The sequence below is a fragment of the Triticum urartu genome, chromosome 1A (assembly GCF_056163025.1).
Source record: "Triticum urartu cultivar PI428250 chromosome 1A, HENAU_Tu73, whole genome shotgun sequence".
Classification (NCBI taxonomy): domain Eukaryota; kingdom Viridiplantae; phylum Streptophyta; class Magnoliopsida; order Poales; family Poaceae; genus Triticum; species Triticum urartu.
Genome location: NC_141873.1, coordinates 486,426,793 through 486,451,162, shown reverse-complemented (window position 1 = coordinate 486,451,162; position 24,370 = coordinate 486,426,793). Strand labels below are relative to the sequence as shown.

At 46.2% G+C, this 24,370-nt stretch overlaps 1 protein-coding gene across 1 annotated transcript; it reads left to right on the top strand.

The window, feature by feature from the left end:
- Positions 1-895: 895 nt before the first annotated feature.
- On the top strand, positions 896-1,761 carry LOC147991838 (uncharacterized). The gene has a single exon (XM_087539275.1). The coding sequence runs from the start codon at positions 958-960 to the stop codon at positions 1,198-1,200; it is 243 nt and encodes an 80-aa protein (XP_087395401.1). The 5' UTR covers positions 896-957; the 3' UTR covers positions 1,201-1,761.
- Positions 1,762-24,370: the final 22,609 nt, after the last annotated feature.

The following is a 24,370-nucleotide window of genomic DNA, read 5'->3' as shown; positions in this document are numbered from 1 at the left end:
TCTATAGTTATTTATTATTTTGTGTCAATAGTATGTGTTAGTTTAATTCAGTTTATTATATAATAAATATGAAAAAATTTATCTTTGTTGCAACACATGACGAAGATGAGGTGGGTGTCATTTGATTTTAAAGAAGGAGGCTCCAGCGAGAAATGTCCCATTACGGCAGGAAACCGAGTGAGAAAGGAAGGATCCGAGAGAAAAAGAGGGTGATACGTTGTGGGATGGGTTTTTTTGTGTTGGGCCAATGTGTTAGAGATAACATGGGGATAGTTCGAACAACCACATTTCTCCCTCACATAAGGTCTAAATTTGAGGCAGCCCAGACTATTCATACGGTTAAATTTTGAAGGGCCTACTAAGCGTTCATTTGATGTCCGAACACGTCTGAACCTTTGAGAACAAATAAGTTTTGACCTTACAGATAACTTTAATCATTTATTTAATTAATTTATATATGCATAGCCCATAGCAACGCATGGGCGTTCTGCTAGTATCAGAAGTGACGACTTGGCGAGCGAGAACGCGATACGTCCCCAGGCTCCTTCGAGAAACCTTTGCACTACCGACTTGCCATCCAAGCCAGCCAAGCCGTCCGGACTTGCCACTAGCAGCAGCGCCCAGCATAGAAAGTACAAGGCGGGCCCACAATCGACCGTCCAAAATGCAGATATGGACGCGTTGTGCCGAGTCACTGGCACGTCCCCACTTGACACCTGGCTACCCCACCCGTCACTGAGACGCGCGAGCTCCTGGCTGGTTGAGCCCGAGCCCGACATGTACGCTTTTGGGTCCCATGCCCGAGCGCGCTTTGGGACCCGCCACCTCTGCTCTTTTCCGGCCATCGCACTGCTCCCTGCCCACGCACAGCCGCCTATTTAACCGGTCTCGGACCACAGCCTGGAGGATATCCACCAACCTCTCCCCTCCCTGCCCTCCTCTCCCCCCGCCGGAAGAATGGCCACCAAGGGCTACCAGGCTCAAGCCCCGGCGATGCCCGCGGCGGGAGAGCGCGCCGGCTCCGGCGGCGGCAACAAGGCGCCGACGGGGAGCACGCCGAGGCGCGGCCAGATCAAGGAGAAGATCATCAAGGACGTGATCACCGCGGTCACCAACCTGGCCGCCGGGCTCGTCCGCGCCGACAAGAACGACGCCAGCACGGGCGGTCTCCCGGCCGCCGGCGACGCCGACGCCAAGTGAACCGCCCCCGTTCTCCTGCAGCCGCTCGCCCGTCCTCTGCTGCTACTCTGTGCTCATTTTAGTGCGCGCAGCAGATCCGGAGCAAAATACTACTACCGGTATTGTTAAATTTCCGTCGCGTCAGCGTCAGCGGTGGGCGGATTCAGTTGCCTTATTTGAGGTAGCAGCTGGTCTCCCCATCCCTAGTTTCTGCGTCTTGAGCTGGGTCCGCCTCGGTGATCTTCTTCCTGCTGCTGGAGTGCTGGTTGGTGGTGAAGCCTCAGCTGCTGGCATCTCGGGAGGTTTGCGAAGGTTTTTTAGTGCCGACCTCCCGATATGTTTGCCGCTGCGTCTTCATCTCCTCCCCGAGCAGGTCTGGTCGATCGTAGCTCTTTGCTTCCCGTTGTGTGCTGCTGCTGGCTAGGGTTTGATTGTGTGCCTGTGTACGGTGCTGTAAAAAGAAGGGATGGATCAGCGAGTATTATGGTCCGATCCGTCCGTCCGTCCTTGCTTGTGTATGTGCTCCTAGTATTGTGGTTCCCTTCTTGTGAAATCAATACTACTGTACTGGTTACATATTAAGCACTTCCGTGTTACTTAGAAACCCGTTTGATTTGGCCACCGGAGGATTCTGCTTCGAGTTCTATCACGTTTTTGCTTGACCTCTGCATTTCCTTTTTGAGGTTGCTTAACCTCTGCATGATGAGTGCATCCCTTTCTATGTCCTGTCACCTGCGTGCCGCTAGGAAAAAATCGCTCAGATTTGATTGAGCGACGACAGTCGTCATAAGATTGCAAGTTAGAACACAATAAATATGAAAATGAAAAGGTGGTGATATTATGTACGAAGCACTGTTGCCTGTTGGCGCTCAAGTCTTGATCCATCTCCCACAGACCTCGCTTGTCCAAGTAAGTCTCCGCCCGCAATCAACTTGCTGCCGATGCCAAAAGCCCCTCTGGTTTGAACGCCTCGCGCAAGGTAACTCTAAACAAATGAGGGTTCGAACTCGCGACGTGACACGCAACCTAGGCCCGTTCAGCATCTTCGTTTGATGATTATTTTCCAGGGCTTGACTTTCATGCTTCACTGGAAGCAATCACCACGCGGTATCTCCCTCTGCTCCAGTGGCCAGCGACTGAAAAAGCCGGCCGGGTCCATCCATCCATCCGCCGTTATGGCATCTCCAACGTCAATCTATAAATTTTTCTAGTACATCCGTCCGCGGAGAGAGGATGCAGTTCATGGACATGGATGCGGAAGGCGATCATTCAACGCTACGCTTATACATCAGGCCTCTCTTATTTTTTTTCAAGTCTGCACGATTCAAATAGCCGCATACATATAGTACAAACGCTCAAATAGCTGCATACATAGAGTACATGCGTTTAAATAGCCGCATGCAACACTAATTCAAATTTTAAAAAGTTCAAATATTACATCCCAACATTGTTATCCACTTTAACCGTCTACTAATGCTCTATCAGATCTTCCTTCAGCTACTCGTGTGTTGGTCGATGCAGATGCAAATATGGCCGGATTCTGGTCTGGAAGTTCGATATGACCATCCATGTTCTCAAATTCTAGAGTTGCGACAGTATCCTCACCCTCATCATCGACGATCCTGTTGTGCATGATCACACAACATGTCATCACCTCCCACAAGGTCTTCGGATCCCATAGTTTAGCAGGTCCACGAACAACTGCGAAACGGGCTTGCAGAACTCCAAATGCCATGTCGACATCATTTCTAGCTGCTTCTTGTCTTTGGGCAAAGTGAGAATTTTTTAGGCCAACTGGATTAGAGATGGTGCTAACATAGGTAACCCACAGAGAATAGATACCGTCAACCAGATAGTAGCCCATATTGTATTCATGTCCATTGGCAGTATAGTGGCAAGGAGGAGTTTTTCCTTCAGTTAGCCTCGCAAACAATGGTGATCGTTACATCACATTGATGTCATTGTGAGACCCGGGCATGCCAAAGGAAGTGTAGCAAATCCAAAAATCATATGATGCAACTGCTTCAAGAATGATGGTGGACTTCTTAACATGACCCTGATATTATCCTTGTAAAGACTTCGGGCAGTTCTTTCATTTCCAATGCATGCAGTCAAGATATCCAAGAAAACTTGGGCACCCTCTTGCTTCTGAGATTGCCAAGAGCCCCTCGGTGTCTGCCACAGTTGGTTCTCTCAGGTACCGAGGTCCAAACACCTCGACCATGACAGTTGCAAACCTGGCCATGGCATCTCCGCATGTGCTCTCAGACATCCGTAGGTACTCATCCCACGAATCAGCGACCGTGCCATATGCAAGCATTTGAAGTGCGGTCGTGCACTTCTGCTAACCGGAGAACCCAATCGTTCCCACAGTGCCATTCTTCAAGATGAAATAGTCATCATAGGAGCGGACGCCATGGTACAAACGATCGAACACTGTCTTGCGCATCCGAAAATGCCGACAAAAATGGTCAGCGAAGAGTGCATTGGGGGCAAAGTAGTTGGCCATCAGTGTCAAATGTTCGCACGCCCTGTTGCGGTTGTGCACCCGACGACCCTTGGTCGATACCTTGAAATTGAGAACATGCTCCTTCGCATGCTCCGCGTCTTTAGGGACTGCCTGTAGATCGCCGTCTCATCCGTGTAGTCCTCCTCGTCGGACGAGCCATCAGACGACTCAGCATAGTGCTCGTATATGTACTTCAAATCAGAAATCATTCCTTGAAAGAAGAAAGGACAACTTTTTTAGCTCCGGCAATTCATTGAACAGTTGTTGGGCATGGTGAGTATAGTAGTAGCAGATGGTACCTAGCGTGGCGGTCGGAGGAGAGGGGTTGAATGGCGACGGAGGAGAAGCGGGATGGAACCCGCCTGGAACACTGGAGGTGATGGAGACGTAGAGTTCCGACAGGGATGTGGCATGGCCGTCGAGGTGGTGAAGCGGCATCGAAGGCAAGAGAGAAAGAAGGAAGGAGATAAAATGGGGAGGATGGAGGCGCAGGGTTCAGAAAGGGTTTTTGGATGGGCCGGGGTATTGGAGTCTTACGTGGCTGCTGTCTGGACTCCCGCAAAGGCCCCCCACCCACCCATGTTTGTCTCGGGTTTGCTGGAAAAAGTATGCCTGGGCCGCTCGGCGGACTGATACAGAACCGCGTGGGATGGCAAACCGTGTCGAACCGCGCGGTCCAGACAATTACGAGCGGTTTGAGGGTCCGTCTTGGAGATGCCCTTACAAATAATCCTTTCATTTGAAGCGCAAAATGTCAGCTTAGCTTTATCCGAGTAGGTGGGCATGCTCCATGCAAAGTGGTGGTTAGCCGAAGTTGAAAGAGGGGGCGAATTGTGCATGAATGGACTCCAAGCAGCCTTAAAGAATCTATACTCACCCCCCTGAAATTTAACTTCCGAAATCACCTTTTCCCACTTAACTTGCTAAATTTTGAGGGCTTCAAAATTCTTGCACTAGTTTCCCCCTCAAACTTTAACTCCCTTAATTTATTTTATTTTGCTATTCATTCCATCATTTTGCATACAAAAGCCTTATTTCAGCTACATTTGCACAACATATTAATTTAAAACTTCAAATTTCTAATGTACATATTTCTAATGCACCTCGATGCCGCTGTTCAGGAGCTAGTCGACATCTCGACATCGACACCCAAGGGTACCTCCTTGCTCGTGCTCATATCGATTGCTGCCCAAAGTAATTATGTATGGTGCAAACATTGTACTCTTAGCCCTGTCAAGCTGTGGGGTTGTAGTTTCTGTTTGCATGTTTTGGCTCTGATTTTCTCAGAGCGATCCATGTCCATAGAGAAAATTTTGTTTATGCATGATATAAATGAAATTTGGTGAATATATCTACTCCATGTAAATTGTCTAGGTGGCATACTACAAAGGTCGGAAATGGGGAGTGTAATATTAATGTGTGTCAATGGATAGCTGTGGATTGTGACGGTGTGACTAAAATTATCCAACCTGTTATGTGCCTATGTCATTTGTTTGTCTGTGTCCTTTGAACCAGGATTCTGGCTTGATTTTTGTTTGTATTTTTCAGATGTTTTAGCTATGGATGGTTGTTTGCTGGTGGTTGTACTTTTAATTATAGCTATATATGTGTGTTGCCGTTTTTTGCAATGTTGGCGACATGTTTTTTCTGCTTATTTTGACAATTCCAAGATGTGTGTATGTGTTGTGCAGGGCGCTGGATTGGCAAATATTTTGTTTTGGTGTCGCGTGTCGGCAATGGATATGTTAATGATGCCTCTTTACTTTTGGTTATTATCTGCAGTGAGTCTGGTGCAGGGGACGGTGAGGCGTCTAGGACGATCGCCTTGGTTCCCAACCGGCTGCTTTGGTCGGCCGTGGCGCTGGGGAGAGGGGGATGCGGGCTGCAGCACCAGAAATTTAGAAGTCGAATGCCGCAGGTTGCCGGATCCAGCCGAGCGGACAGTTTTTTTTTTTACCATAGTGGGATGTGCTTGGTGAAGTGAGATGCTTGTGTGATGTGAACAAGGTAGGAGGATATCACACTAACCTGATGTAATATTTCCTGATGCTCATGCAGTCTGCACTTGCTTTGCAGAATGGTGGTCTGAATGTATGTATATATGACCTGGTGTTATCTGAATGCATTTTCTGGCAACCGATGGAGTCATCTTCTTCACATGTGTGATGTACAGGAGGAGCCTGCCGAAGTAAGGCCAACTCTACCGCGCGACATCATTTTGTCCGCCGGATACAGTTTGGGTAAAAGCGCACACATGCAACGACCCAGCGGCAGACCCTATTTTACTTTTTTATTCATTTTGTATCCGTTTTACCCCATCTCTAGATCAAAGTTGGTTTCGCTTTGGGGCCAAAGCGGACAGAAAACGGACACAGCGGCCTCGTCTTTGTCCGCTCGTGTCCGGCCGGGCCCATGTGTCAACCTCCCCCCACCTATCCCACTTTTCTCTTTCTCTCCTCTCTCTTTTTCGCGCCCTCGGCCCACGTCCCCTAGCATCCCGGCGACGCAGCAGCAGCATGCCACCGCAGTAGCAGTAGCGGGTGCGGCGGCGGCAAGGCGGCGAGCGCGCGTGGCGCGACGAGGCGGCGGCGAGCGGGCGCGGCGGCAGGAGGGGCCGGGCGAGCACAGCGGCACTCTGGAGCGGAGCGGGGCGCCGGACGCGGTGGAACAGGCGCGCGGGGCGGTCCGGAGTGCGGGCGCGTCGGCCGAAGCAGGGTGCCGCTCGAACGCGCCGAAGCTCAAGCGCTTCGGTCGAAGCGTGGCACCGCACGGACGCCGCGGCGAGCGACAGGAGTAGCTAGCTAGACGGCGAGATGCGGCGCGGGCGAGCTGCTGCTCTACGAGCTAGCAAGGCAAGCGGGCGGGAGGCGGCCAGCGCTGCGGGGGCGGCAAGGCGAGGACGCGACCGCGGGCGCTGCGCAGCCGGAGCAGGGGCTGCAGCGAGGTATACGCGAGCGCGCGCGGCAAGATGCGACGCCGGCTAGCTGCTAGGCAGGCTCGGCGCGGCTGGTGAGCACGGGCATGCTAGCTAGCGAGGTGCCGCGTTCGCGTCCTTGCTAGCTAGCCAGCCAGCCGCTGCGTTCGCGTGCGTGCTTGCTTGCTAGCTAGCCAGCCGCCGCGTTCGCGTGCGTCCGTGCTTGCTAGCTAGCTAGCCTGCCGCCGCCGTGTGCGAGCATAGTGCGTGGGCTGCGGCGAGGCGGACGCGGCGGGTGGCGGCCGGCGGGGCACGGGTGCGGCGAATCCGGACAGCGCCGATGCTCCTCGTCGACGCTGACGGCGGCCCTCCGTCAAGTGTTCGAGGAAATGTCTAAAGCAGAACACAGCCGGACATATTTTGGTTGGGTCAGCCGTGTTGGGCGCCTCGATGGCGGTGTCGTGGATCTAAGACTGACAGTAGAATGTGAGGTAGGTATGAGGAGGCAAGATCCTAGCTATGGAGTAGTTGTACACGCGAGTTTACGAGTTCAGGCCCTTCACGGAGGAAGTAAAAGCCATACGTCTCGGTGCCCGGAGGCGGTCGACTAGATTATGTATATGTGTGTGTTTACAAAGGTTGGGAACCCTTGTGCCAGTGGAGAGGGTGGCTTATATAGAGTGCGCCCAGACCCCAGCCAGCCCACGTTACAAGGGGTTTAAGGTACATAAAGAGAGAGCGTTACAGGTAACGTCCATAATAAAGTGCTATAAATGATCATTAAGTATATGAGTAAACACCCGACCGTTGCTGCGCGGAGTGGCTTTAGGTCTTCTGCACATCGAGTGGTTTAGTAGTCGAGTGACCTAAATAAGGAGGGGTCTCCGAGTGAATGGTAGGTCGAGTGGAGTCCACTCGACACCTTTGTTGGGTCCCCTCTGTTTATTCTTGAACTTCTTTGCTTCTAGGACAAGGACCTTAAGTAGGACGTATAGGTCAGGCCTATTACCCTACCCCAGGTCTATGTCCTCATCATTAGCCCCCGAATGGATTAAGGTCCGAGTGAAAAGAAGGTTGAAGTTGGCCTTGCTTTGACTCTTGCTTTCATCTCCAAATGGAAGCCAATTGTTGGAACTTCAGCTTTGTTTCAGTCGCCTTGATCAATTCAGAAATTGCCGACTGGTTTTTATAACGTCACCCGTCGAGTGTTATCCTTGACATGGAATCTTTGGCGTGATCGGTTGTAGAGGATCCCGGATTTCGCGGGATTCAAAATTTTGGTGGAAGCGCGCCAGGCGGAGCGCGCCGTGGTAAGCGGAGTAGATAAATAGGATGTTTCGATTTCTGTGCCACCTTTTTCGCCACGTATCCCGTGTGCGACTATTAAGGAAGAGGAGCCGTACTGTGCGTGCCCATTCTCCTTCTTCTTCCTCTTGCTCCTTTAACTCTTTCAGCTTCTCCACTCTCGACGCCGCTGCTCCGCCGCCATGGGGAAGGAGAAAACGGCAGCGCTGGAACGCGCGAAGAAGGCGACGGGGGCGGCGAAAAGCAAGAAGATGAATCAAGGATCTTCATCGCGCTCGGGGCTGCCGTCGGGTTGGATCCAGGGAGATTGGATCCGATCCTCACTTCGGCAGGAAGACTTGGACGATATGGCCGAGTTAGGGCTGATCGTCCATGAGTCTGCGCGGCTGCCGGAGGGGGAAACGGAGCCGCAGCCGTGACCGGGTGAGTGTGTTCTGCTCGCCACTCATGTCGACCGCGGCTTCTCGCTTCCTCCACACCCCTTCTTTCGAGGTTTCTTGAATTTCTTCGGGGCTCAACTCCATCATTTTACTCCCAACACCATCACATACCTTGCTGCATTCGTGTCCATGTGTGAGAATTTCCTGGGGTGTCGACCGCACTGGGGTCTTTTCAAGCACATTTTCACCATCCGCTCCCAAACAGTGAAGAAAGCGAACTCGAATGACGAGAAAACCCATGTTATCCAGATGTGTGGGGGTCTGGGTATCCAGAAGAGGAAACGGAGTTCCTTCCCTTCGATGACTCTTCCTGAGTCGGTCAGGGGCTGGCAGTCGACCTGGTTCTACTGCCAGGATATTGTGACCCCGGGCCAGTCGACTGGACTTCCCCCTTTCTCTTTTGATCGTGTTCAGACTCCATCTTCGTTGAAAGTGACCGCGCGGAGAAAGCGGAGACGGGCATACTGGTCGAGAGAGTAGTTCAACTGATCAACCAAGGTGTCACCGGCCTGGATCTGCTGGAGGTGTTCCTCAGTCGGCACATTCAACCACTCCAAGCTCGTGACCACTCCATGTGGATGTATGATACGTCTTCAACGTATCTATAATTTTTGATTGATCCATGCTATATTATCTACTGTTTTGGACATTATTGGGCTTTATTTTCCACTTTTATATTATTTTTGGGACTAACCTATTAACCGGAGGCCCAGCCCAGAATTGCTTTTTTTTGCCTATTTTAGGGTTTCGAAGAAAAGGAATATCAAATGGAGTCCAAACGGAATGAAACCTTCGGGAACGTGATTTTCTCGCCGAACATGATCCAGGAGACTTGGACCCTACGTCAAGCAACCAACACGGAGGCCATGAGGTAGGGGAGGTGCGCCTACCCCCCAGGCGCGCCCTCCACCCTCGTGGGCCCCCTGTTGCTCCACCGACGTACTTCTTCCTCCTATATATACTTACGTACCCCCAAACGATCAGAACCGGAGCCAAAACCCTAATTCCACCGCCGTAACTTTCTGTATCCACGAGATCCCATCTTGGGGCCTGTTCCAGAGCTCCACCGGAGGGGGCATCGATCACGGAGGGCTTCTACATCAACACCATAGCCTCCCCGATGAAGTGTGAGTAGTTTACCTCAGACCTACGGGTCCATAGTTATTAGCTAGATGGCTTCTTCTCTCTTTTTGGATCTCAATACAAAGTTCTCCCCCTCTCTTGTGGAGATCTATTCGATGTAATCTTCTTTTTGCGGTGTGTTTGTTGAGACCGATGAATTGTGGGTTTATGATCAAGTTTATCTATGAACAATATTTGAATCTTCTCTGAATTATTTTATGTATGATTGGTTATCTTTGCAAGTCTCTTCGAATTATCAGTTTGGTTTGGCCTACTAGATTGATCTTTCTTGCAATGGGAGAAGTGCTTAGCTTTGGGTTCAATCTTGCGGTGTCCTTTCCCAGTGACAGTAGGTGTCGCAACGGCGCACAGTTAGGGGAAACACTTTCTTGAAATTATTATGAGGGATCATCTTACTTACTACCGTCGTTCTAAGTAAACAAGATGCAAAAACATGATAAACATCATATGCAATCAAATAATAGTGACATGATATGGCCAATATCATATAGATCCTTTGATCTCCATCTTGGGGCTCCATGATCATCTTGTCACCGGCATGACACCATGATCTCCATCATCATGATCTCCATCATCGTGTCTCCATGAAGTTGCTCGCCAACTATTACTTCTACTACTATGGCTAACACGTTTAGCAATAAAGTAAAGTAATTTTCATGGCGTTTCTCAATGACACGCAAGTCATACAAAAATAAAGACAACTCCTATGGCTCCAGCCGGTTGTCATACTCATCGACATGCAAGTCGTGATTCCTATTACAAGAACATGATCTCATACATCACATATATATCATTCATCATTCATCACAACTTTGGCCATATCACATCACATGACACTTGGTGCAAAAACAAGTTAGACGTCCTCTAATTGTTGTTGCAAGTTTTACGTGGCTGCAATAGGGTTCTAGCAAGAACGTTTCTTACCTACGCCAAAACCACAACGTGAATTGCCAATTTCTATTTACCCTTCATAAGGACCCTGTTCATCGAATCCGATCCGACTAAAGTGGGAGAGACAGACACCCGCCAGCCACCTTATGCAACTAGTGCATGTCAGTCGGTGGAACCGGTCTCACGTAAGCGTACGTGTAAGGTTGGTCCGGGCCGCTTCATCCCACGATGCCGCCGAATCAAGATAAGACTAGTAACGGCAAGTAAATTGACAATATCGACGCCCACAACTACTTTGTGTTCTACTCGTGCATAGTAACTACGCATAGACCTAGCTCATGATGCCACTGTTGGGGAACGTTGCAGAAAACAAAAAAATTTCCTACGTTTCACCAAGATCATTCTATGGAGTCAACTAGCAACGAGAGGAGAGTGCATCTACATACCCTTGTAGATCGCGAGCGGAAGCGTTCAAGAGAACGGGGATGATGGAGTCGTACTCGCCGTGATCCAAATCACCGATGACCAAGTGCCGAACGGACGGCACCTCCGCGTTCAACACACGTACAGAGCGGATGACGTCTCCTCCTTCTTGATCCAGCAAGGGGGAAGGAGAGGTTGATGAAGATCCAGCAGCACGACGGCGTGGTGGTGGATGTAGCAGTGATCGCAGCAGGGCTTCGCCGAGCTTCTGCGAGAGGGAGAGGTGTAGCAGGGGAGAGGGAGGCGCCAAGACTTGAGGTGTAGCTGCCCTCCCTCCCCCCTTTTATATAGGCCCCCTAGGGGGGTGCGCCGGCCCTAGGAGATGGGATCTCCTAGGAGGGGCGGCGGCCAAGGGGGTGGAGTACCCCCCAAGGCAAGTGGAGGCGCCCCCTCCCCTAGGGTTCCCAACCCTAGGCGCATGGGGGGGGGCAAGGGGGCGCGCACCAGCCCACCAGGGGCTGGTTCCCCTCCCCACTTCAGCCCATGGGGCCCTCCGGGATGGGTAGCCCCACCCGGTGGACCCCGGGACCCTTTCGATGGTCCCGGTACAATACCGGTGACCCCCGAAACTCTCCCGATGGTCGAAACTGCACTTCCTATATATAATTCTTCACCTCCGGACCATTCCGGAACTCCTCGTGACGTCCGGGATCTCATCTGGGACTCCGAACAACTTTCGGGTTACTGCATACTCATATCTCTACAACCCTAGCGTCACCGAACCTTAAGTGTGTAGACCCTACGGGTTTGGGAGACATGCAGACATGACCGAGAAGCCTCTCCGGTCAATAACCAACAGCGGGATCTAGATACCCATGTTGGCTCCCACATGCTCCACGATGATCTCATCGGATGAACCACGATGTCGAGGATTCAATCAATCCATATACAATTCCCTTTGTCAATCGGTACGTTACTTGCCCGAGACTCGATCGTCGGTATCCCAATACCTCGTTTAGTCTCGTTACCGGCAAGTCACTTTACTCGTACCGTAATGCATGATCCCGTGATCAACCACTTGATCACTTTGAGCTCATTGTGATGATGCATTACCGAGTGGGCCCAGAGATACCTTTCCGTCATACGGAGTGACAAATCCCAGTCTCGATTCGTGCCAACCCAACAGACACTTTCAGAGATACCTGTAATGTACCTTTATAGTCACCCAATTACGTTGTGACATTTGGCATACCCAAGGCACTCCTACGGTATCCGGGAGTTGCACAACCTCATGGTCTAAGGAAATGATACTTGACACTCAGAAAAGCTACATGAAGTGTGAGTAGTTTACCTCAGACCTACGGGTCCATAGTTATTAGCTAGATGGCGTCTTCTCTATTTTTGGATCTCAATACAAAGTTCTCCCCCTCTCTTGTGGAGATCTATTCGATGTAATATTCTTTTTGCGGTGTGTTTGTTGAGACCGATGAATTGTGGGTTTATGATCAAGTTTATCTATGAAGAATATTTGAATCTTCTCTGAATTATTTTATGTATGATTGGTTATCTTTGCAAGTCTCTTCGAATTATCAGTTTGGTTTGGCCTACTAGATTGATCTTTCTTGCAATGGGAGAAGTGCTTACCTTTGGGTTCAATCTTACGGTGTCCTTTCCCAGTGACAGTAGGGGCAGCAAGGCACGTATTGTATTGTTGCCATCGAGGATAACAAGATGGGGTTTTCATCATATTGCATGAGTTTATCCCTCTGATACATCTCCGTCGTATCTACTTTTCCAGACACTTTTGCCCTTGTTTTGGACTCTAACTTGCATGATTTGAATGGAACTAACCCGGACTGACGCTGTTTTCAGAAGAATTACCATGGTGTTATTTATGTGCAGAAACAAGCGTTCTCGGAATGACATGAAACTTCACGGAGCAACTTTTTGGAAAATATAAAAAATACCCACAAAAGATGAAGGCCAAGGGGGCCACCACCTGTCCACGAGGGTGGGGGGGCGCGCCTTCCCCCCTAGGGCGCGCCCCCTACCTCGTGGGCCCCCTGGTGCCTCTCCGACTCCAACTCCAACTCCAACTCTATATATTGTGTTTCGGGGAGAAAAAAAATCAGAGAGAAGAATTCATTGCGTCTTACGATACGGAGCCACCACCAAGCCCTAAAACCTCTCGGGCGGGCTGATCTAGAGTCCGTTCGGGGCTCCGAAGAGGGGAATCTGTCGCCATCGTCATCATCAACCATCCTCCATCACCAATTTCATGATGCTCACCGCCGTGTGTGAGTAATTCCATCGTAGGCTTGCTGGACGGTGATGGGTTGGATGGGATCTATCATGTAATCGAGTTAGTTTTGTTCGGGTTTGATCCCTAGTATCCACTATTTTCTGAGATTGATGTTGCTATGACTTTGCTATGCTTAATGCTTGTCACTAGGGCCCGAGTGCCATGATTTCAGATCTGAACCTATTATGTTTTCATCAATATATGAGTGTTCTTGATCCTATCTTGCAAGTCTATAGTCACCTATTATGTGTTATGATCCGCTAACCCCGAAGTGACAATAATTGGGATACTTACCGGTGATGACCGTAGTTTGAGGAGTTCATGTATTCACTATGTGTTAATGCTTTGTTCCGGTACTCTATTAAAAGGAGGCCTTAATATCCCTTAGTTTTCGTAAGGACCCTGCTGCCATGGGAGGGTAGGACAAAAGATGTCATGCAAGTTCTTTTCCATAAGCACGTATGACTATGTTCGGAATACATGCCTACATTATATCAATGAACTGGAGCTAGTTATGTGTCACCCTAGGTTATGACTGTTACATGATGAAGTGCATCCGACATAATTCTCCATCACTGATCCATTGCCTACGAGCTTTTCGTATATTGTTCTTCGCTTATTTACTTTCCCGTTGCTATTGCTATCATCACTACAAAATACCAAAACATTACTTTTACTACTGTTACCTTTAGTTACCGTTACCACTACTATCATATTACTTTGCTACTAAATACTTTGCTGCAGATACTAAGTTTCCAGGTGTGGTTGAATTGACAACTCAGTTGCTAATACTTGAGAGTATTCTTTGGCTCCCCTTGTGTCGAATCAATAAATTTGGGTTCAATACTTTACCCTCAAAAACTGTTGCGATCCCCTATACTTGTGGGTTATCAAGACTATTTTCTGGCGCCGTTTCCAGGGAGCATAGCTCTATTCTTTGAGTCACTTGGGATTTATATCTTCTTATCATTATGAAGAACTTGAAAGATCCAAGAACCAAGATTTATCCCTCAACTACGAGGGGGGGTAAGGACCTGCCATCTAGCTCTGCACTTGATTCACCTTCTGTTTTAAGTAAGCTTGCGACACCTAAACCTGCTTCTGTTATTCGTTCTGATATGTCGCATGTTATTGATGATGCCACTTCTGCTATACATGATACTTATGATGAAACTACTTCTATGCTTGATACTACTGTGCCACTTGGTGAACTTCTTGATGAACAACTTGCTAGGGCTAGAGAGGTTGAAAATATTGAATCTGATAATACTGATGAAATTGATGATGAAGACTTGCCTGTTATTCCCGAGGGTTATGTTTTGATAAAGAAGCCTCTTTAGCTATTTTAGCTTGCAAAGATAGATACAAACTTAAGAGGTTATTAGCTAAATGGAACAAGCAATCTCTAAATGCTAGAATGAAACCTGACCCTGCTTTTGCTACTTCACCTATCTGTGTTACCGATAAGGATTATGAATTCTCTGTTGATCCTGATATAATTACTTTGGTCGAATCTGATCCTTTTCATGGTTATGAATCTAAAAATGTTGTGGCACATCTTACTAAATTAAATGATATAGCCACCCTGTTCATGACTGATTAGAGAACTCGTTACTTTTATATCCTTAAAATATTTTCGTTCTCATTAAAGGGTGATGCTAAGATATGGTTTAATTCTCTTGATCCTGGTTGTGTGCGTTGTCCCCAGGATATGATTTATTACTTCTCTGCTAAATATTTCGCTGCTCATAAGAAACATGCTGCTTTAAGGGATATATATAATTTTGTGCAAATTAAAGAAGAGAGTCTCCCACAAGCTTGGGGGAGGCTTCTCCAATTACTTAATGCTTTGCCTGATCATCCTCTTAAGAAAAATGAAATACTTGATATCTTTTATAATGGACTAACCGATGCTTCCAGAGATTACCTGGATAGTTGTGCTGGTTCTGTTTTCAGGGAAAGAACACCGGATGAAGCATAAATTCTATTGAATAATATGTTGACAAATGAAAATAATTGGACACCTCCGGAGCCAATTCCTGAGCCTATTCCTAAACCAACTCCGAAGAAGAGGGGTATTCGATTTCTCAGTCCTGAAGATATGCAAGAGGCAAAGAAATCTATGAAAGAAAAAGGTATTAAAGCTGAAGATGTTAAGAATTTACCTCCTATTGAAGAAATACATGGTCTTAATTTACCGCCTGTTGAAGAAACATATGTTCTTAATCCTTTACCTATTGAAGAAACTTATGGTCTTGATAAACCGACACAGGTAGTAAAGGTAAATTCTCTCTATAGATATGATAAAGCTGAAATCCCATTTACTAAGTTTGCTAGCCCATGCTTAGATGAGTTTGATAAATTTATGGCTAAGCAAGAAGACTTTAATGCTTATTTTGGTAGACAATTGAAATACAATTCAAATATGCTTGAAGACTTGGGTGATTATATGGCCAATGTCAAAGGTGAACTTAAACTTATTAGTAAACATGCTTCTATGGTTACCACTCAAGTAGAACAAGTACTTCAAGCTCAAAATGATTTGCTCAATGAATTGAATAGTAAGAATAATGATAATGCAGTTAGAGTGGCTACTAGAACTGGTAGAATGACTCAGGAACCTTTGTATCCTGAAGGCCACACTAAGAGAATTGAGCAAGATTCTCAGAGAAATAATATAGATGCACCTAGTCCTTCTAAAAGGAAGAAAAAGAAAAATGATAGGACTTTGCATGCTTCTAGTGAACCTGTTACTGAAACACCTGAGAATCCAAATGATATTTCTATTTCTGATGCTGAAACTCAATCTGGTAATGAACCTGAAACTAGTGTTAATAATAATATTCATGATGATGCTCAACCTAGTAATGATAATGATTTAGAAATTGAACCTGCTGTTAATCTTGATAACCCACAATCAAAGAATCAACATTATGATAAGAAAGACTTTGTTGCTAGGAAACATGGTAAAGAAAGAGAGCCTTGGGTTCAGAAACCCATGCCTTTTCCTCCCAAACCATCCAAGAAAAAGGATGATGAGGATTTTGAGCGCTTTGCTAAAATGATTAGACCTATCTTTTTGCGTATGCGATTAACCGATATGCTTAAAATGAATCATTATGCTAAGTACATGAAAGAAATTGTTACAAATAAAAGAAAGATACCGGAAGCTGAAATTTCCACCATGCTTGCTAATTATACTTTTAAGGGTGGAATACCAAAGAAACTTGGAGATCCAGGAGTGCCCACTATACCATGCTCTATTAAAAGAAACTATGTTAAAACTGCTTTATGTGATCTTGGAGCCGGTGTTAGTGTTATGCCTCTCTCTTTATATCGTAGACTTGATTTGAATAAGTTGACACCTACTGAAATATCTTTGCAAATGGCTGATAAATCAACTGCTATACCTGTCGGTATTTGTGAGGATGTGCATGTTGTAGTTGCAAACATTACTATTTTAACGGACTTTGTTATTCTTGATATTCCCGAGGATGATAGTATGTCTATTATTCTTGGAAGACCCTTTTTGAATACTGCAGGGGCTGTTATTGATTGCACTAAAGGCAATGTCACTTTTCATGTTAATGGTAATGAGCATACGGTACACTTTCCGAGGAAACAACCTCAAGTCCATAGTATCAACTCTATTGGAAAAATTCCATCGATTATATTTGGAGGTTTTGAATTTACTCTTCCTACTGTCAAGAAGAAATATGATATTCTTATTATTGGGGATGTGCATATCCCCGTTGAGGTAACATAGTGTTATTCGAAACTTCTCCGGTTCCATGTTATTCGGAATGAATTCTTTAACAAGACCTGATCAACCTTGTTAGCGGATTCCTTTTGATGAGCATGAGATGGATGAAATTAGAAAGCACAACCTTCTGTACCCCACTTTTACTTTCTGTTATTTATATAAAATAAAATAAAATAAATATTTTTCTATATGTTATCTGATTATCCGTGCAATATAAAAATACCCTGAAAATAAAAGTTCTCCAAATGCCCTGAAATTTAAATATGATTTTTTAGAATATTTGAGAATATTTGGCACTGAGAACACAGCAGGGGGGTTAACCACATGCCCACGAGGGTGGAGGGTCCGCCCCCTGCCTCATGGGCCCACGGTGGCCCTCCTCCACTTATCCTTTCACCCACACACTCCTTCTTCCTCCCCAAACACGAATATCCAGCTCAAACCCGAGTCCAAGCTCATTTTGCTGCCATTTTCGATCTCCTTGCTCAAAGCACCTCTCACAAAACTGCTTGGGGAGATTGTTCCTTGGTATGTGACTCCTCCATTGGTCCAATTAGTTTTTGTTCTAGTGCTTTATTCATTGCAAATTTTTGCTGCTTAGGTGACCATGTTATCGAGCTTGCATGTCAAATTTATATGGTCAAAAGTAGTTTTGATGCATGATATAGGCCCTAGGCACTTGTAGGAGTAGTTGCTATCAATATTATTGAGTTTGGTTCACTTTTATTTTGAAGTTACTAAAAAATTTCAGAATTTTTCAGAGGAAGAAATATGCTTAGGAAAATGTTCCAGGGTGGTTCTTCAAGGAAGCAAGGACCTAGGCTTGCAATGCGTGATGCTGATGATGAGCCACCAAGAGACGCTCCAGTGCGTCCTTGTGAATGGCCTTCTGAGAAATTTATGGATCGAGCAGGAATTAAGGAATAATTTAACGCATATTTGTGTAATGCTGATCTTGTGAGCTTCGAGGAAGAGAAGTGCAGCCAATATCACAATCTCACTAGTTCCTTTGTGAGGAGGTTTGAATTTTCATCTTCATGTAATTCTCCAACTGTCATGTTTGATCTATATGAAAATTCTTACACTATGGACTTAGAGGATTTTACCACTGCTTGCAAACCTCCACAATGGGGTAGTATAAGGGATCCTCGCAAATCTGAATTTCGAGATTTTCTTGATAGCATAAATGTGGGAGAATCTAGAGATATAACACAAGCCACCATAGGGAGCATTCACTTTCCTGCTATACATTATTTTGCTCTCTTCATAGGTAGATGCATTAATGGTAAAGATGAGGCATGTCACATGTGTGTCCCTGACCTTAGTATTCTTAGGAGTGCTGTGTTAGGAGATAAATCTTATAATTTGGGAGCCATTGTTGCACGTAGGTTGCATCTTAATAGATTTAATGGAGATTTCTTTGGAGGAATTTATGCAACCCGCATAGCTAATTTTCTTGGTATAGCCATACGCGAAGATGATATTGAATTACCTCCTGCTTACCTAGACTTTAATGCTATGGTTCAACAGCAGTTTGTCGAGAGTAATGAATCACCTCTCCAGTATCGGCTAATCTTTGACAGACGTCGTGCTGTCCATATTACTCTCCCTGCTCCTGCCTTCTTTGATCATCAGGCAAAAGGAAGATATACTATTACCAGAGAGGAGGTAGATGAGTACGAGAGGAGAGCGGAGGCTGCTCGTCGCCATGCTGCAGCTCAACAGGAGATAACCGGTGTATCGCAGTACGACCCCAACTATTATTATGGATATCCGCCAGGCCAGCCGTGGCCATAGACCAACTTAGGCCAAAAGCCTAAAGCTTGGGGAGTACGTATTTCCCACCGACATTACATTTATGTTCACACACTCATTGCTAGATGTCGGTGCTCATACTTTTTCATTGTATCATCCATGCTAGTTTATTTTCCTTTTTATGCTTTCTTCTTGTGTGTTTAATAAACCTTAAGAAAAACCAAAAAAATTAGTTGTAGCTTTTAGTTAGTTTAATTTCCATGCTTGTAGTAGTAATTAAAAAGAAAACCTAAAAAGATTTCCTATTCTTCTTTTACTTGTTGGGAGCTCTTCCGTGTAAATACTTTTATTTCTTTTCTTTTCTTTGGGGGTCGATAGGAGAAGACCATGATTAAATTGTTGAAGTGGCTCTTATATACATTATTGTTGATCTGACAAAAGAGCCCACATTGCCTTGTCTTCTCCTGTTTATTGAATGCTTGCAGATTCCAGCTTAGTCCAATGCACGCGCAATATTATTATTATTCACATCGTTCGGTCGTGCAAGTGAAGGGCAATTATGGCGATATATGATGGACTGCCTGAGATGAGAAAAGCTGGTATGAACTCGGCCTCTTTTGTTTTTGTAAATATGATTAGTTCATCGTTCCCGATTCAGCCTATTATGAATAAACATGTTTGCAATGACAACTAGAGATCATAATTCCTTGTGTCATGCTTGATTAGCTATGAGTCATAATGGTTTACCTTGCATGCCAACATGCTATTGAAATGGTTATGATGTGGTATGATAGGGTGGTATCCTCCTTTGAATGGTTTAAGTGACTTGACTTGGCGCATGTTTACGCATGTAGTTGAAACAAAATCAACATAGCCTTCACGATATTTATGTTCATGGTGGATTATATCCTACTCATGCTTGCATTCGGTGTTGATTAATTTAATGCATGTTCATGACTGTTGTCGCTCTCTAGCTGGTCGCTTCCCAGTCTTTTGCTAGCCTTCACATGTACTAAGCAGGAATACTGCTTGTGCATCCAATCCGTTAAACCCCAAAGTTATTCCACATGAGTCCACTATACCTACCTATATACGGTATCTACCTGCCGTTCCAAGTAAATTTGTATGTGCCAAACTCTAAACCTTCAAATAAATATCCTGTTTTGTATGCTCGAATAGCTCATGTATCAACTAGGGCTGTCTGTATCTTCCATGTTAGGCGGGTTATTCTCAAGAGGAGTGGACTCCGCTCCTCACTCACGAGATAAATGGCTGGTCACCGGGATGCCCAGTCCCATGCTTTATGCAAAATAAATCAAAATAATTGCAAACAAAACTCCCCCTGGGACTCTTGTTAGTTGGAGGCACTCATTGTTTCGAGCAAGCCATGGATTGATGCTTGTTGGTGGAAGGGGGAGTATAAACTTTACCATTCTGTTTGGGAACCGCCTCTAATGTGTGTAGCATGGAAGATATTGCCATCTCTTGGTTGTTATGTTGACAATGAAATTATACCGCTCAAAATATTATTCACCTCTATTTCAAAACCGAGCTCTAGCACCTCTACAAATCCCTGCTTCCCTCTGCGAAGGGCCTATCTATTTACTTTTATGCTGAGTCATCATCCTCTTATTAAAAAGCACCAGTTGGAGAGCACCGCTGTCATTTGCATTCATTATTGTTAGTTTACATTGAGTATGACTTGACTGGATCTCTTTTACCATGAATTACAATGTCTAGTCAGTCCTTGGTCTTTAAAGGTGCTCTGCATTTATGTTTTGCGGTCTCAGAAAGGGCTAGCGAGATACCACCTTGTTATATCATATTATGATTGTTTTGAGAAAGTGTTGTCATCCGAGATTTATTATTATTGCTTGCTAGTTGATTATGCTACTGATATGAGTAAACTTGAGACATAAGCGTTATTGCGAATGTGTTTAGTTATAATCTTTGCTGAAAACTTGAATGCTGGCTTTACATATTTACAACAACAAGAGCAAACAGAGTTTGTATAAGTTTTTCTTTATCGCTTTCAGTCTGTCAACTGAATTGCTTGAGGACAAGCAAAGGTTTAAGCTTGGGGGAGTTGATACGTCTCTGTCGTATCTACTTTTCCAAACACTTTTTCCCTTGTTTTGGACTCTAACTTGCATGATTTGAATGGAACTAACCTGGACTGACGCTGTTTTCAGCAGAATTACCATGGTGTTATTTATGTGCAGAAACAAACATTCTCGGAATGACCTGAAACTTCACGGAGCAACTTTTTGGAAAATATAAAAAATACCTGCAAAAGATGAAGGCCAGGGGGCCACCACCTGTCCACGAGGGTGGGGGCATGCCTGCCCCCTAGGCCGTGCCCCCTACCTCGTGGGCCCCCTGGTGCCTCTCCGACTCCAACTCCAACTCTATATATTGTGTTTTGGGGAGAAAAAATCAGAGAGAAGAATTCATCATGTTTTACGATACCGAACCGCCGCCAAGCCCTAAAACCTCTCGGGAGGGCGGATCTGGAGTCCGTTCAGGGCTCCGGAGAGGGGAATCCGTCGGCATCGTCATCATCAACCATCCTCCATCACCAATTTCATGATGCTCACCGTGCGTGAGTAATTCCATCGTAGGCTTGCTGGACGTTGATGGGTTGGATGGGATCTATCATGTAATTGAGTTAGTTTTGTTAGGGTTTGATCCCTAGTATCCACTATTTTCTGAGATTGATGTTGCTATGACTTTGCTTTGCTTAATGCTTGTCACTAGGGCCCGAGTGCCATGATTTCAGATCTGAACCTATCATGTTCAGAATACATGCCTACATTATATCAATGAACTGGAGCTAGTTCTGTGTCACCCTAGGTTATGACTGTTACATGATGAAGCGTATCCGGCATAATTCTCCATCACTGATCCATTGCCTACGAGCTTTTCATATATTGTTCTTCACTTATTTACTTTCCCGTTGCTATTGCTATCATCACTACAAAATACCAAAAACATTACTTTTACTACTATTACCTTTAGTTACCGTTACCACTACTATCATATTACTTTGCTACTAGATACTTTGCTGCAGATACTAAGTTTCCATGTGTGGTTGAATTGACAACTCAGCTGCTCATACTTGAGAGTATTCTTTGGCTCCCCTTGTGTCGAATCAATAAATTTGGGTTGAATACTTTACCCTCGAAAACTGTTGCGATCCCCTATACTTGTGGGTTATCACCCTCTACATCATGTCATCTTGCTTAAGGCATTACTCTGTTCTTATGAACTTAATACTCTAGCAGTCGATGTGTGGAGTAATAGTAGTAGATGCAGGCAGGAGTCGGTCTACTTGTCTTGGACGTGATGCCTATATACATGATCATACCTAGATATTCTCATAACTATGCTCAATTCTGTCAATTGCTCAACAGTAATTTGTTCACCCACCGTAAAATACTTATGCTCTCGAGAGAAGCCACTAGTGAAACCTATGGCCCATGGGTCTATCTTCATCATATTAATCTTCCAATACTTAGTTATTTTCATTTCCTTTTATTTTACTTTGCATCTTTATCATAAAAATACCAAAAATATTATCTTATCATATCTATCAGATCTCACTCTCGTAAGTGACCGTGAAGGGATTGACAACCCCTTATCGCGTTGGTTGCGAGGATTTATTTGTTTTGTGCAGGTGCGAGGGACTCGCATGTAGCCTCCTACTGGATTGATACCTTGGTTCTCAAAAACTAAGGGAAATACTTACGCTACTTTGCTGCACCACCCTTTCCTCTTCAAGGGAAAACCAACGCAAGTGCTCATGTGGTAGCAATGTACTCCGGGGCTGGCGACACCGCTCGGGTTCATCCGGAGGATGTGGCGGCCAAAACAGTGGCCCAGTGGTTGAGGGGCATCACCAGAAACAAGGAAAACCCCGGGGGCGCCAGGAGAGTCAACCCTTTCAGCGACAACAACCAGCCAGACAAGGTTTGACCACTACAACTGATTGAATTTGGACGTGTTTTCTGACTGTTTGTTGATCCGACTGATTCCCACTCAGCTCCTTGTTTTGTAGATTTACACAAAGATGTACTCAATGCCCAATGGCGAACAAGCTCTGGAGCAGGACCATGAGGGCGAGGACAGCACGGAGGAGAGCGGCGAGTGGGAGTCACCAGCCGACGATGATGAAGATGAGAGCGATGAGTCGGACGATGAGGAGGTAGCCGACTCACCACCTCATTCCGAGCGTCGATCCAAGCAGCACCATCATCCGGCAGGCAGGCGCGGCAAGGTTGTGACCTCGAGCGCTCCATCTCAAAAGCGTGCTCGGTCTTCGACTCTAGAATTCGCTGAAAAGGTCACCAAGCAGCCCAAGATCAATCCTTCGAAGGCTCGGAAGACCTTGCCTAGAATCAAGATGGACATTCCTGTTGCTTCCGGGTAAAAGTTCTTCTCGTCTTTTCTTGTTCTGACCGATTCTCTTGTACTGACCGAATGGATGATGAACCTTTATAGCCCGGCCTCGGCCACGACTGATATGGATATCGACAAGACCCCAGACGACGAGGAGACCGACGACGCAGCTACCTCCAAAGCCAGTAAGTCTGCCCGACTCGAATTTATTTGGACGACTGGGTTGTTTGTCAGCTATCTCTTTGACTTTCTCTGCTTGTTGCAGCTCCACGGGACGTTGTTGTGCTCCCGGACGATGAAGAAGAAGTATCGCTGAGGGGAAGGAGGAGGAGGGACAAGGAACTGAGCGGAAAGCGTCTGAGGCCCAGGTTCCTCAGTCGACTGTGATGCCTGGGACGGCAGTCGACCGATCGACGGATCTGGCTCGTTCCAACGTCACTTTCGCTATCCCTCTGTCGACTGATTGCCCATCAGGATCAGCTGCTCGGACTTCTGCTGCACCCATACAGCTCCACGCATCAGACCCAGCGACTGCTCCGACTGCTCTGCCATCATCGCTTTTCACTGCGTATCGAACCCCGGACGACCCACCGATTGCCGCCAAGGAAGCTCTTCTTCAGTTGAACCTCGTGATGGGGCAAATGAAAGTGGTGCATGAGTCCAGTCAGGTGGCCTTCAATGCCGGAGCTGCTCTACAGACCAATGTCCAGGTTAGTTGATTTCCGATTGATCATATTTCTCGTCCGATGACCCACTGGGGTGTGACTGTTTGAAGTTGCACAAGTCAATTTGAGTCGTCTTGGATTGAATCTCTGAACTAGTGGGGGCACTCTTAGTGCACCCACTGGGTGTAGTCCCTGAGACCATAGTTGACTGCGTGCAGTCGTTCGTGGTCTGAGAATCTGAATTTTGTCACTCGGTTTGGACGGACCAGGTCGAATGAAACCAGAACCAATGGGGGCATGCTTTTTTTTAACTCACGCTGGGCAGACCATGTCAAGTGTTTATTCAAACCAGTGGGGGCACGCTAAGTGCACCCACTGGGTGTAGTCCCCGAGACTGTCGTTGAATGTTTGATTCGGCGGTAGTCTTAGAGTAGCTATCACTGTGATGTCTTTTTATCTCAGTCGACTGATATGGCTTATACTGCAGAAATCTTGTGATCTTGGGGCTCAGCTTTCTTCAATGAACAAACAGCAAGTGAGCCTCAACCTTGATCTGGAATTGGCCAAGAAGAATCTCAAGACTGCTCATGATGAAGTAGCTGCCATGGGAGGTAACCAATCGTCAACTGTCTATCTCACTGCTGGCACTTTTCCTTTCCATTTTTTTGAATCGAGTGACTCCA

What these genes read in the sequence shown, in the direction of transcription:
- LOC147991838 (XM_087539275.1), top strand. Translation starts at nt 958, where the DNA reads ATGGCCACCAAGGGCTACCAGGCTCAAGCCCCGGCGATGCCCGCGGCG.